The sequence below is a fragment of the Chelonoidis abingdonii genome, chromosome 1, assembly GCF_003597395.2.
Source record: "Chelonoidis abingdonii isolate Lonesome George chromosome 1, CheloAbing_2.0, whole genome shotgun sequence".
In the NCBI taxonomy this organism is placed as follows: Eukaryota; Metazoa; Chordata; order Testudines; family Testudinidae; genus Chelonoidis; species Chelonoidis abingdonii.
The window spans coordinates 249,661,675-249,676,692 of NC_133769.1; the positions used below are offsets into that span (position 1 = coordinate 249,661,675).

At 42.5% G+C, this 15,018-nt stretch overlaps 1 protein-coding gene across 3 annotated transcripts in view; it reads right to left on the minus strand.

Annotated features, from left to right (window-relative positions):
- The window catches only part of VWA3B (von Willebrand factor A domain containing 3B), a 147,308-nt gene that overhangs the window by 66,568 nt on the left and 65,722 nt on the right, over nt 1–15,018 (minus strand). For all 3 annotated transcript variants that reach the window (XM_075061022.1, XM_032805576.2, XM_075061025.1), the window contains 5 exons: nt 14,421–14,605; nt 13,678–13,815; nt 12,511–12,550; nt 12,237–12,393; nt 4,285–4,403 (listed from right to left, as the gene is read on the minus strand). In XM_075061022.1, coding sequence (XP_074917123.1) covers nt 4,285–4,403; nt 12,237–12,393; nt 12,511–12,550; nt 13,678–13,815; nt 14,421–14,605 — 639 coding nt within the window. The remainder of the gene's footprint in view (nt 1–4,284; nt 4,404–12,236; nt 12,394–12,510; nt 12,551–13,677; nt 13,816–14,420; nt 14,606–15,018) is intronic.

The following is a 15,018-nucleotide window of genomic DNA, read 5'->3' on the forward strand; positions in this document are numbered from 1 at the left end:
TGCTTAAAATGCAAGCCACCTGAGCATACTGAGAGAAACAGAGAAAAAAAATTCTCTCTGGCTCCTTTTAAAACCAAACCCTTTCTCTCTGCTAAAAGCCCTAGCAGAGAAAAAGAAAAATAATATTCCTACTGGCTTCTGGATTCTTATTTTTCCCACTTCGCTGCCACCATGTCATAAGCCTTCCCAAATCTGGACCTTAGCGTCCAAAATCTGGGTGCCTGCATGAACCCTCTAAGCTTAATTACCAGCTTAGATTTGATCTCGCTGCCACCAGCCAAAATTCCAGTGTTTTTGGCTCACTCTGGTCTCCCCAAAACCTTCCCTGGGGAACCCCAAGACTCAGATGCCCTGAGTCTTACAACAAAGGAAATAACCACTTCCCTTCCCCCTCTCTCCCTTTACCCAGACTTTCCTCTCTGGGCTAACCTGAGAGTTACTGATGCAATCTCTTTACATCACAATACCAAGAAGCATGTCTCCTTATTCCCAAAGAGACAAACCCAAAATACAAGGAAACAGAAAAGATTCTATCTCTCTTCCCCCCCCACCAATTCCCTGGTGCTGCAGAGCTTACCCTCCGTAGATCTAACACAAAGAGAATTTCCCCTCCCCTTCGTTCCTTAGCCTACCCAGAGAAAAATCAAACAAGTCTTAAAAAGAAAGCTTTATATAAAAAAGAAAGAAAAAGACACAAACATGATCTCTGCATCAAGTGACAATAATACAGGGCTATTGCTTAAAAGAAAAATATGAATAAACAGCTTATTCCAAAAGAGATACAATTTAAACATTCCAGCAACTACACACATGTAAATACAAAAAAAAAAACCAATAACAGCCTATTGTTTTCTCTACCTTTGTACTTACAACTTTGAAACTGAAGATTAGAAGCTTGAAGATAGAAAGAAGGAAAAAATCCCCTCTCATAGTTGGGAGCCAGACAAAGACACAGACTCAAAAAATTCCCTCCCCTAAGCTTTGAAAAAAATCCAGTTTTCTGATTGGTCCTCTGGTCAGGTGTTTGGGTTTTTTTTGTTAACCCTTTACAGGTGAAAGAAACATTAACCCTTAGCTATTTATTTATGATACAGTAATGTACATCTCTGTGATTGGTACTGAAATGTTACATTACATCTAGTTTTCATAGGAAGCAATTGTGAAATTTGGGCCTTAAATTCCAGTAAGCAAATGATTAAACTGCCTGTGTATGGCTTAGTAGTGCCTGCTATCTCAATTTGTAGGACACAAATAAAGATTAATTATTGTTCAAAAATTTGCTTTTATTTCAGAAAAAACAACACATGCACAAACGCACAAAGATGCTTGGTGGGAAAGGAGGAACCAGGGAAGGGCAGACTTTCAGAGCTGTGTGTAGGTCCAGATGTCATTTTGAAAGTTGTCCAAGAGGGTGGAGTGAATGGGAAACTGAGAACTTCTGGAAAGCAGAAAGGAACCTGTGGATGGAGTTTGGGGGGGCGTGGAAAAAAAGAGGTCTGAATGTGCTGCAGAGGAGGGCGGGCAAACATCTGTTCAATCTGAGGCATTATTAAGGACTTCAGCATCTGCATTTGCTCTTCCATGACTTTAACCATCTGCTCAGTAGTGTCCTTAACAAACTCCTAATTTTCTTTTCTGTCCTGCCATTCAGCTTCCCTCCACTCCCTGCATTCCCTTTTCTCTGCACTGGAGAACTGCAGTACCTCTCGGAACATGTCTTCTTTGTTCCGTCTTGGGCGCTTTGTCGTCTGGCAAAGACACTCTGCCGGTGTGTGTGGGGTGTCCCTCAAGGCCACATCTGCAGAAGCACAAGAAACAATGCACAGAAATGTGATTGTTAAGTTCACGCACAGCATTGAAACATTTCAGTAAAATACACTTCTGGTAACATAATCATTTTCCCACTGACCCTTGGTGAACATCCCAAGCATGGTGAGTGTTGGCTGGAAGCAGGGGGTGCTCTACATGAGGAAAAGAGTGCTCTGGAAGGGTTGCAGTGCAGCCAACTGGGGAAAAAATTCTAAATTCTACCACACTTTTCCACAGGTATAGGATCATTGTATCAGATATCTCCCGGCTGAGGGTAAGCAGGGAAGTGAGAGCACATTTACTACTCACTTGTAGATTCTGCCCTGGTCCCTATGCTGCTCACCTGTGTGCTGCTTTGGTCTCTGCACAAGTGATTGCCAAATGGTACGAGAAAGTTTCCTACCACTGGGGAAGGAACAAAGCTGCTCTGCCAAGGAACTTTTAGCAGAGGATTGCTGAGTACCTCCAGGAAAGATTCCTAGAGATCTCTCCAGAGGATTCCCATGAGATCTTCGTGTACATCAACACCCCTACTCCACCATATTGATTAGCTGCACAGGGAAATGTCCAGCACACAGAAACATAGGAAGCCTTGTACATTTCTATACCCTGAACCCATCTCTGCACTACACAAACCACAGCCACTTACCAGATGTCTCATCTCCTGCTTCTTGCTCACTGGACAGCAACTGCTTAAACTGGCTAGAAACCTCTGGAGTGATAAACAGTTCCTGACTGCATGCCCCACCAGACGACCCCGCCCGGAGCTCCTCATCGTCTTCTAACGCCATCTCTTCATCAATAACTTCATCCTCTGGGTTAGGTCCTCTTTCCGCTGCCTCCAGGCCCGCCAAAGTATTCATGGGGCTCTTGGCAGAGGAGGTAGGGTCACCACCAAGGATAGCATCCAGATCCTTATAGAACTGGCAGGTCTTGGGTGCAGCACCAGAGCCATGTTTTGCCTCCCTCCCCTTATGGTACCCCTGCCTCAGCTCCTTTATCTTTGCTCTGCACTGCACCATGTCCCAGTCATAGCCCTTTTCACAAAAGCCTCAAGAAATCTGCCCACAGATATCAAAATTCCTACAGCTGAAGTACAGCTGGGACTGCATAGCCTCCTCCCCTCAAACACTGAGCAGATCCAGCAACTCCACAGTGGTCCAGCCAGGGAAGCATTTGCTGCATGAAGCCGCCATGGTCACCTGGTAAGATGTGATGAGACCTCTCCATGCTGAGCAAACAGGATATGGAATTTCAAAAATTCCCAGAGCTTTAAAAGGGGTGAGGCAGATGCTTTTTACTTGGCTGCAGGACAGTGGACTTCGAACTGCTTACCACAGCAGTCAGGATGGGCATTGTGGACACCTCCCGGAGGCCAATTAAAGCAATAAAATCAAGCGTGGGTGTCTACACTGCCACTTTATCAACAAAAATTTTGCCCAAAAAGCCTTATGCCTCTTGTCGGGGTGGTGTTATTTTATTGCCAAAGAAGGGCATTTTTACTGCCAAGAGTGACATCGTCCTGTGTGTGCATCCATTGTTTTGTTGATAAATGTTGCCTTTTGTTAACAAAACTCTGTAGCACAGACAAGGCCTAAAACTTGGGAAGCCAACTCAACAATTAGTCAAGAAAGGAAGACTCAGATGTCATAAATGTATTAGTTATTAAATCTGTACATTTTATTAGAATAAAATTTGACTAGACATGTAGTTTATTAAAGTTTTTTGTCCATAAAATCCTGTTAAGATTACTAATCATCATATAATTTTCAAAAACCACAAACTTAAAAGCCAAGAAATAAATAGTTAAGATTTATAAAATCCTTTCAATGTCTACTTCCTATCTGATCCTGCGAACAATAAGCACAACACAACTCTTCTGGAAAAAAACATAAAATTAAGGGCCAATATCTTACAACACGGGTGCCTAAAGTTATGCTCCTAAACTCATAGTTAGCCTAAACAAGTGGCACTTTTGAAAATCGGACCAAGCGGTCAACAGCAAAACTCAGGACAATTATTTAGGGACCTAACTATGGATCTAGGAGCTTAATGTTAGGCACCTGTTGTTTATTTCCTTGGCTATATTTGTATTATGTTTCTATTTCAGAAAGGGTTTTGTTTTACATTTAACATTTTGAGATTACAGTTGAGATTAAAATGAATTTTTGTTACTTAAAAAGAATAATGTGTGTATTATGTGTGCAATGTAATATTTATGGTGTCCCTGACTACTCATTTACTTTTAATGCCACACTTTTGAAAAGAATATTTCTCTGGTAGGATATATCTTTAGACAATGGTGGCTGTTTGAAAATACTCAAATGTACAGAATGTTAAAATACATATTTGAGGAGATGGATTAGTGAGCAAAGCACAGGTAAGGCAGTCAGAGATGTAAAATGAACCCAATTCATCATATGAAAAAACAGAGTTAGCCTGTCAGCATGGAGAAAATCTGAAGAGCAGACTTACCTTTCATAGGATTTAAGTGCTTGTTCCAGTTTCTCTTTATAGGCATCAAGATTCACTGCCTGAGGATTAATTAGTGTGATCCGATTCTTGTCATTGCTAACATGGGCTAGGGGTAACACCTACAATATAAAAAAGGGGAAAGACTTCATTTATTGTGTTCTTCTTTCTGTACCAGAATACTGGAATACCCCAACCTTACGTATGCAAGGCAAATCTCAAACGAAAAAAAGGAAAAGTAAAGAAAAAAACAAGCACTTGATGTGAGTGATCGAGTGATTGGAGACCCATGAGACTGATCCCAATCAAAGGTAATTAAGTTGAAACATACATTTGTTTCTGAATTAAGACATCATTTTCTTGTACTACGTGTACACAAGCCTTGTAGCTACTGTGACCCCTTTAAATAAAATGTTGGAACCCTGCAAATGAATTCTTATGAGGCAAGGGAAATTAAGCTAGCTAAATCTCTATTTAAATTCTAAATGGAATGAGCAGCACTCTCTCTAGTCTTAATCTACTAGCTAAAGGGCAGCACAGAAAGGATGCAAACAGGATCTACAACATGAACATATTATATACTGTATTATTTTAATGCATCATTGTATTATGCTTCTGTATACAATACCAGCTTATTGTCATCTATTTTTACACAACATGCAAATAGGGAATTTACTTATTTAAACATTTTAAATGTCATATCTTATACTCCAGGGGCAGATTCCATCAAGATATTTCAGTTCCTAAAGATGCAGATAGGTACCTATTGTGATTTCAAAAGATTGAAGTAGGTTAGATGCTTAACTCCCACTGAAACTAATGTCACTGATTTCAATGGGAGCTAGATGCCAGACCTGCATAGGCACTTTTGAAAATTGCACATGGTGTCTATCTACATTTTTAGGTGTCTAAATATCTTTGAAAATTTGGCTCTAGGTGTATGACAGGATATACGGAAGCACACTTCATTACAAAAATAGCACAGACAGACACCCTAATAAGGGATCTTAAAGAAAAGAGGGGAGCGAGACCTCCCACAATTTCCCAACCCCCAAACAACAATAATACCCAACCCATCTTCCCACAACCCTTCAAACAACTAAACTTTCCAAGGTAATTCCGGAAAAACTCCAGTGCACAGTACAAGCACAGCACAAGGAAACATGGGGTACAGGAGGAAGATACTACTGTGTTCAGTGTAACAACGTAGATTCTGTAAAACTTCTTTCATCTCAAATGGTGCATTTAAATCTCTTTCCCAATGTCCATCTGAGTTTGGAGCATGGATGACAGAGAGCTGGCAGAAGTTCAATCCTGATGAAACTGAAGTAATGTTGATGGGTTACAGAAAACTATCAGAAGATGCATTAAAAAAAAAGTGCCTCTAACTGAAAGTATCTCTCTGCCATGTGTTACTTGTGTCTATATCATGGGAGTCTGGCTGGATTCCCAGTTATTACTAGATGATCATCTTTCAGCAGTAGTCAGATGGCTTTGTCTCCATTCGCGGCTGGATCCAAGGTTGCCACCTTTTCTTTCTGAGAATGACCTTGTCACTGAGATTTAAGCATTTGTGTCACCTCACTAATAGACTACAGCAAATCACTTCACAATGGACTACACCTTAAATCCATTCAGAAGCTAAAGCCAGTGAGAACATGGCAACTCAGTTGTTCTTAAGCAGAGTATTTTGTCCAAACAGATGAGATCAGTCTTTGCTCACGAGGAAATACTCAACAAGCAATGCCTGCCTCTGGATTTCCGGATGGAGTTCAAGCCCTAAATAACCTGGGACCAGCTTACTTGAGACATCACTGTGTTCCAATCCCATACTGCCACAGTTGAGATGAGCAGTTTTGCTTCAGCTGCGTCCCCTTTATATAAAAGGGGTAAGAGACTGGCAGGATTTTCTCCACATAGGCTTCCTTTTCAATGGAATGTGTCCTAGCACCACCCTTTATCCCAACAGTACAATACATTAAAATTCAATATAACTTCTCAAGGAATGGGTCTAATAGTCTGAGTGGTACTTGAAGGGAAAGCAAAAATACACGCATTATTATGGCATTAAACTTATTAAAGACACCACAATCTGCAAAGCAGATACACAAAAGAATCTACAAAAGAATCTACAGAGAAGTATTCCTCCAGAACTACTAGAACACCTTTTATTCTGGATATGAAACTGATGCACTGTGTAATGAATTAATCTCTTTGAAATAGCTCAGGTGAAACTGCCAGGGCACACAAAAGTGAAAGAGCACACGAGCATGATGTTAATGAAGAACTGCCATGACAACCTTTTTGCTTGCTTTTCTATTTCTAAAACAATAAATCTGATGCTAGTGCATTAATGTTTGTAGAAGATGAAAATAAAAATAATGTCCTCTAAGAAACCAAAGGAGTATTTTACCTCCAACAAAACCAAGATCTGAGGAGAAAGAATACCAACAATCGTGTATGTATTTATGATTCTGAATGGAGCCTTTTCAAGTACAGGAGCAACCAAGATTCTTAATGCAACCTCATAATTCCTGCTCAAGCTTTATAATTAGGGTCCTACCAAATTCACGGTCCATTTTGGTCAACTTCACAATTATAGGATTTATTAAATAGCCAATTTAGTGGTTTCAGATGTTGCCATCTGAAATTTCACAGTGTTGTAACCGTGGAGGTCCCGACCCAAAAGAGATGGGGGAGGGTCACGGGATTGCCACCCTTAGCTCAGTGCTGCCTTAAGAGCTTGGCTTCCAAGCCAGCAGCCACAGAGCTTCCTGCAGCCAGGGGAAGTTCCCAGTGGTGAGTCTGACCTGGCCTTGGGAGCTGCCCCTGCAGGGGAATAAGAAGTCCCGTTCCTCCCCAGCCTAGTCAAGACTAGCAGCTGGAGCTGACTCTCCCCTACAATAGCCAAATTTCACGGGGAGATCAGATTTCATGGTCCATGATGCATTTTTCAAAGCCATGAATTTCATAGGCCCCTATCTATAATTAAAGTCACACCCTATTCTCAACTTTTCCTTCAAGTGTTGGCATGGATTCCAAAGGAGATTGAGTTCCAGGGCTGATAAAGGTAATTCTGTTGACTCCACTTAGTAGTGTTCCAGTTCCTTTCCTTCCTTGACATATAGCATATTCATGACCTGCAACAATGCAGGCTCCAGCATCTCGGGCCATAACCTACCATTGAGCTATTCATTAGATGTCTTAATGAAATCTGTGGGGAAGTTCTCCATAAAAATAGTTGGCAGGACAGGAGTGTTAATTTATAACTGCTTCTAACGAGAGCGGGCAAATAACTGATTTTTTGCTTCAGCCAGCAAACTGAAAGATCAGAGAAAATCAGTTCATTTCCAAAAAGGTTTGGAATTTGTCAGCAAATTGGAAATGTCTGTTTCAGATCAGGTATTGTGTGTTTCCCTTCATAACCTTTAGCTCAGTGGTTAGGAAAATGGTATGTGGGAGACCCAGTGCCAAATCCCCACTCTGGAGCAAGGACTTGAATTCAAATCACAGCCCTGCCAGGTAAGCATCTATCGACAGGCTATAGGCTACTCTAGGTGGGTTGCTCTCAATTTCTCCTGTTGAAGCTGTTCCACTTTATTTAACTACTTAAATATTCAGTGGGCCAAAGTGAGAGTGACTCTATAGCCTTGTGATAAAGGCACTGACCTACTCCTGACTAAAAGGAGGAGTTTGAATCCACATCTCTTACCCCTCTCTCCCCAAGTGACTCCTTTAACCACCAGCTATAGAGTCACTCTCACTTTAAGTATTGTGACAAAGTTCCTCCTTTACCTTGGTGGGTCCTGCGCCTATTGGCGGATTTGCTCACCTCAGTGATCTTCCCCTCTGGTGGAACCCACAGACTGGGTCAACTCCTCCTGTGTCTGATCAGATTGGAGGTTTGGGGGAACCCGGGCCCGCCCTCTACTCCGGGTTCTAGCCCAGGGCCCTGTGGATCGCAGCCTGTCTATAGTGCCTCCTGTAACAGCTGCATGACAGCTACAACTCCCTGGCTACTCTCCAAGGCCTCCTCCAAACACCTTCTTTATCCTCACCACAGGACCTTCCTCCTGGTGTCTGATAATGCTGATTGTCTGATAATTCCTCAATCCTCCAGTAGCTCTAGTCCCAGTCCCAGTCCCTTGCGCCTCTTGCTCCAGCTCCTCACACACGCTTCCTCTCCTCTGGCTCCTCCCCGCCTGACTGGAGTGAGCTCCTTTTTAAACCCCGGTGCCCTGATTAGCCTGCCTTGATTGGCTGCAGATGTTCTAATCAATGTAGCTATCTCCACTGCCTTCTAGAAAGATCTTAATTGGCCCCAGGTGCCTTGATTAACCTGGAGCAACTGCCATTTGGTTACCATGGTACTAGGGATTGTTTAGCCTGGGGCTAACATACCTGTTCCTCAATACTTTACTGTAGCCATCTGGCCTTGCCCCATCACAGTATTTATACAAAGTGGAACAAATTCACTCTTATTTCTCTCAAACTGACCCTGAAAAACTTTCCCTCAAACAAAACTATCAGGTCAGATTCACGAATAGTTTTGCGTTGACCAAAACTGCATTTTTCAGCAAATAAACTATTTTTTTCTCGTAAGAAAAAAATGTGCCCATCTCTATCTGTAATTATGTCCCCAAACCCAAAAAGCCTACAAATATTGCATTGTTTGCTAACAGCTATACCATTATATTCATTTCAAATATAATGGCCTACATTCATCCCTGTGGATGAATTTGGCCCAATAATATCTTAGAGAAATATTTTTCTAAAATACCATTTGCAGAGGTGGCTCAAACTATTCTAGAAAGCTTTTAGTTTTTACAAGGTGCTTCTTTAAAGCAGTAGTTATAACAAAATTTCAAGACTATCCTGAAAAGATGCAGGGAGTGCTTGGGAAACTCTCCATGGGGACACCTGAAGAGAACAGCTAGTAGGGCTCTCCAGGAAAGGGCATAGGCAGGGGCAGCTCTAGGCACCAGCTAAAGAAGCAAGTGCCTAGGGAGGCAGAATATATGGGGTGGCATAATACTGGGGCCCCAGCTCATACCAGAAGCGGCGTCCCGGCTAGATCCTGACCACTCCAGGGGGCGGTAACCAGCTTGTTGTTCTGCTGCTGAGTGCGGCAGGGCAGGGAGCTGGCTAAGTGGAGAACCTGTCCCCGATGCTCTCCCGCAGGCAGCTGCCACCCCCGACCCCTCAAGCGGGAGCCAGTAGCACGGCCCTGCCCTGCTGTAGAGGACAGGCTGCTCCTCCTCGGCTTGCCCCGCCACTGCAAGCCGAGGAGCAGCCCGTCGTCTGCAGTTGGGGCAGGGCTGCGCGACTAGCTTTCGCCTGGGAGGGTGGGGGGTGGCCACTGACCGCGGGAGAGTGGCACGAATAAGCTGAGGAGCGGCCCGTCCTCTGCAGCCGGGTCAGGGCCGTGCTACTGGCTCCACCTGGGGGTGGGGGTGGCCGCTGACCGCGAAAGAGCAGCAGGAGCTGGTAGCGTGGCCCTACCCGACTGCAGAGGATGGGCTGCTCCTTGGCTTGCAGCGGCAGGGACAAGCCGAGGAGGAGTGAGTGGCACATCCTCTGCAGCCGGGGCAGGGCCGCGCTACCAGCTCCCGCCGCTCTTCCACAGTCAGCGGCCACCCCTACCCCCAGGTGGAGCCAGTAGCACGGCCCTGACCCGGCTGCAGAGGACGGGCCGCTCCTCTTCGGCTTGTCCCCGCCACTGCAAGCCGAGGAGCAGCCCGTCCTCTGCAGCTGGGGCAGGGCCGCGCTACCGGCTCCTGCCTGTGGGGTGGCCGCTGACCAAGGGAGAGTGGTGCGAACAAGCTGAGGAGTGGCCCGTCCTCTGCAGCCAGGGCTGGCTGCTAACCGGAGAAGAGCGGTGGGAGCCGGTAGCGCGGCCCTTCCCCAGCTGCAGAGGATGGGCCACTCCTCCTCGGCTTGTCCCCACTGCTCTCCCGCGGTCAGCGGCCACCTTTTCCCCCCAGGTGGGAGCCGGTAGCGCAGCCCTGCTCTGGCTGTAGAGGATGAGGGGGAACATGGTGCCCAGGCAGGCCGCTCCTACTCACCTTGTCCCCACCGCTGCGTTCTCCTCCTCCCCTCTGAGCTGCCTCCTTCCAGGGGAGGGGAGAGGGAAGCAGAGCGGGAACCCGGGCTGAGCCCAGCTTGTGCCAGGGCCAAGGCGAAGACGAAGGATCAGCGGCGCTGGGATCCAAAAGCAGCCCCAACCCCAGGCCTTGGGAGTGGCCGTGTTGGGAGATGAATCCACCTCGGGCCAGATCCACACCAAGGTAAAAGTTGGGCCAGGCGGGAGGGTTTTGTTAAAGTTAAATGTTAAAATTACACTAGTAGGAAAGGTTTCAGAGTAGCAGCCATGTTAGTCTGTATCCATAAAAAGAACAGGAGTCCTTGTGGCACCTTAGAGACTAACACATTTATTTCAGCACAAGTTTTCCTGGGCTACAGCTCATCCGATGAAGTGGGCTATAGCCCACGAAAGCTTATGCTGAAATAACTTTGTTAGTCTCTAAGGTGCCACAAGTACTCCTGTTCTTTTTACTAGTAGGAAATTGTTTTATTTCACTAACTACAAATTCTCTGTTTTCAATTTTTTTTTTAATTTTAAACAGTCAAATCAAAACGGCAAAGTGCAAACATGTAAAAGGCAAAAAAAAAGCTGGGGGGGGGGAGGGGCAGCCAAAATTTTTTTTGCTTGGGGCAGCAAAAAACCTAGAGCTGGCCCTGGGCATAGGGAGAGGTGAGTATTGCCAGGAAATAGCCCATTAGAGTTTTGTCAAATTCCCAGTTTCTGTTATGTGACATTTCATACCCAAATTCACTGTTTTCCACAGGTTGACATAAGTTTTGCTTTATTTGGTTTTGGCAAAAAGGCTATTTTCACATATGAAATATGAAAATGTATACATTTATGTAAGATTTTGAAGCAAAAAGACATCTTTCTTTTAAAAAATGCCCCTTCCCCTTTTTTATAGATCAGAAACAAGCTTGATTTTTTTTTTGGCTATTTTCACTAAAATAGTGAGCCTATTTTTTCCTTAGAAATCTGAATATCACAGCAAAAATTCCCTTAAAAATGCACTCAAGTTGGAATTTAAAACTGAAATTTAAAAAATCTTAAATTGCATGTAGGTTCACATTTTGTTATGAATATTTCACCCAGGTTCACATCATATCCCATTCACAAAGCCTTTACCTCCTCATTATTCAATTTAAGCTCATGCTCTCCAGCTTTTCCACTGCTGTGTTGTTTTTGTAAAACATTTATTACTTAGAATGAACTACAAGAAATTCTCAGCATGTATAGAGAGAATACATCAATTTAAGAATTCCTCCAGGGGTAACCTTCCACAACATGGATTGCCCTTTGGGGAGGGCATAGGTTCACATTTCAAGACAAATAATTCAGTGGAAATTGTTAACACATAGAACCTCACAAGAGGCACTCAGCATCTATCAAGATGGGATCCTAGATCATTTCAGTCTGTTCTTTTCTAAAAGCACTCTAGAGAACATGTGTAGCTCTGAGAACTCAGTGATCCAGGAAAGCGTAACCAGTTTTCTGGCTGACTAATTGAGCCCAAAATTCAAAACTCCAATGATTTAACAAATACCATTAATGACTATGGCCCATAAACAATTTTTGAACACCTGGTGGCTGCATGTTGTCACCAACTGGTATATAGGCAAGAAATGCAAACAGCATTAAGCTCTATTATCTTGTCACCTGCAGGAAATATAATTAATAATTTTATTTTATCATTATTTGTTGTGAATAAATATTTCCAAATGTATATAGTACATTTACTGTGAATAACCCACATTCTGCTATGGACACTTGAGGACATGCTTATTCAATATTTATCTAGAAGAAGAAGAATAAAAAAATAAAATCAAAAGGTAAATTTTAAGTTTCCCCTGAAACAGCATAAGAGTTTTACCTCATCAAATACTTTAGAAACAACACGTTTGTCTAAAACCGGGATGTATTTAGTGCTGTGAGGAACAGCTGTAGGGGCTAAGGCATCCATTATGGTGAGTCGTCTAGCAACCAAACCATGAGTCTTTAGCCAATGAGCTGAAGACATATCTAGAGAACTAAAAATAAGAGATTGTGAGATGTAATATCAAACAGAAACATATTTGGTAATATAGCAATTATGGAAAATAAAGAAATATAAACCACCACCACTTGCGTGTGACACATGTACGTACTCTTTAGATGTTCTTTTTGCCCCCTTTTGTGTATTCAGCTCTGTGGAAAAACATTTACAAATTTACAAAGGCATCATGTAATGGTTTTACACACACACACACTCCACAAAGTAATTAGCATCGGCTCTATCTGAGCCTATTAGAAGTGCTACTAAGGCTATGCAATAATGCTTATTCCAGCTATTACATTTATTCATGAGAATTAATCTCTCTTGTGTTTCAGTCATGGTGCCTGACCACTCACACTTCACAAGAACTAATAAAAACAAAAAATGGAAACGTAGATAAGCACTAAGGCTATGTCTACACTGTGTAAGATGTCTACACTATGCACTTTACAAGGGCATGGCTGTGTTGCTGCAGCCACGCCATTGTAAGTGCACTGTGTGGTGGCAAAATAAAATTACCTCCAAGGAGAAGCCAGTAGCCTCTTCGCCAGGAGCACAACTCCCACCAATGAAGCGCTCTGCACACCAGCGCTTTTCGTTGCTACAACTTTTGTCATTTCACACCCCCAAACAATAATTTTTAGTAACAAAAATGCCAATGTAGATAAATCTATTTCAAAATTATTTTATACTTTGTTTAGATTTATAGCCTTTAACTCAAGAAGGAAGATTCACCAAGCTTGTTCCTCAACTCAGGCCATAGTAACATAACATAGTGTTACTGCCATCTCATTAAGCTAATATACAATGTTCATGTTTCTTTGATTACAATAAACATACCCTAGATGTGCACCCTTTTCAAGAAAAACAACTGTGATTCAGATGAGCCTTCAGCAGTCTTCAATGACAGTATTCTGCACCACCTTCATGGAAAATGACCCTGCCAAAGTGACAGTGTATAGACAGTGTGCAAAGACCTTGAGGTCTTTCCAAAAAAACCAGACCATTCTTTCCCTTGAAGATGATGCTAAACTGAATGCTATTTACAGACCTGTGAAATTGTATTCAATTTTCCATCGGTATCCATCATATTTTAATATCTCAAATTTACCATCATGATGAAAATGCTTCCTTGACCTGGCCAGTGAAACCCAGTCGGAATTCTTTTTACTGCAGTTTACAAGCTCATCAACAACTCAGCTCTGTCTTAAATGTGCTACCACCAGATTTAAACAAATTAGAATAAGTGACTTCAATTTCCCCAGTTGTTATAACTTGCCTTTAAAAATAGTGGCAGCTTTCAGGCTATTTCTGAGCAAACAACCCTTTCTTTCAGGAGATATCCTCTCATCTGGTCTTTCTTCACAGGATCTCACTCGATGGCCCAGGGTCCTGAGCAGACTAGTCTTTGTTTGCTCTGCAGGTATTCAGACAGAGAGAAAAGGACAACTAATCTACAAATCAAATGGCTGCCTGCAATTCTTAAAAACATAACACTTCTTTGGTTTTCATCCCATGTTCTTAAATGAACTGTCTTAGACAAGCCCTCACAGGTAACAATACTTCGGCTCTAACTGGTTCTCAGTACTTACACAAGGTTTTTTTAATTAATGCTGTAGCTAATAAAACACACACGAGGCCTTCACAGTAACCACAAACAATGATTCATTTATTTGCATTAAAAAGAGAGAGAGGTTAAATGCCTACTATTAACTGAACTGCTTACGCTGTATTTTTAAAATTTCAATCAAAATAATTTAAATTAGGCATTCCCCTGCAGGGTGTGCAAGCCAACCATCACAGCACTGTACCAGAAAGTGCAAATGACTGGACACTGACCAGTCTAGGGTAAATGTCCAAGACGAACAAAATGCAAAAACGATGGAAGATAAATTAGAGTTTTAAGATAATGTTTTGTTTAAATAATCAAATGTTTTATTTGCAACAGAGATGACAGAATCACTTCACAGTGGATGAATAAATTCTGTTGAATAATAAGCATGCTTCACTTTAGATAGTTACCTGCATACAGTGCTGTCTTCCTTCTGACTGGACTGTCACAACGAGTTTGCCATACATCTACTGTACATTGGTGTGAAGTCAGCAATGGCTTTTCTGAGGCACAGTATGGCTTACTGGTAGGAGAGGTGTTCAGCTCCTGAATGTGTGTGGTTACAGAGGATGCAGTAAGAGTCTGCTTGTGATGCCTGTTTATGAGTGATAAAGACAGGAAACAAGCAAGTTAATAACCTTCAGGAGTATAAATGTATTTGTAGGGAACCACTTTTCAAACGTTAAGTTTAAATGCATGAGGCTCTTAAATACTGATTTCAAATGCTCTGCAAGACTACAAACTGATTCACATTATTTTACTACAGTCTTGATTTTACAAATAGGTTAAAAAATGTTAGTTTTACTTTCAAAGGTTCATGTAAAAAACCCTGATACACATATAAGTTGTCTATCCTTTACTGGAGGCCAGACTATTCTATTAAAGCTGCTTTGAATTCCCAAGGGTGGAGGGAGGAGAGTGAGCCATCCTATAAATAATAAGTGATATAAATGTCTCTACTAATGTTAACGACAACAACAAGCCTTGAAATAAACATATTTTTACATA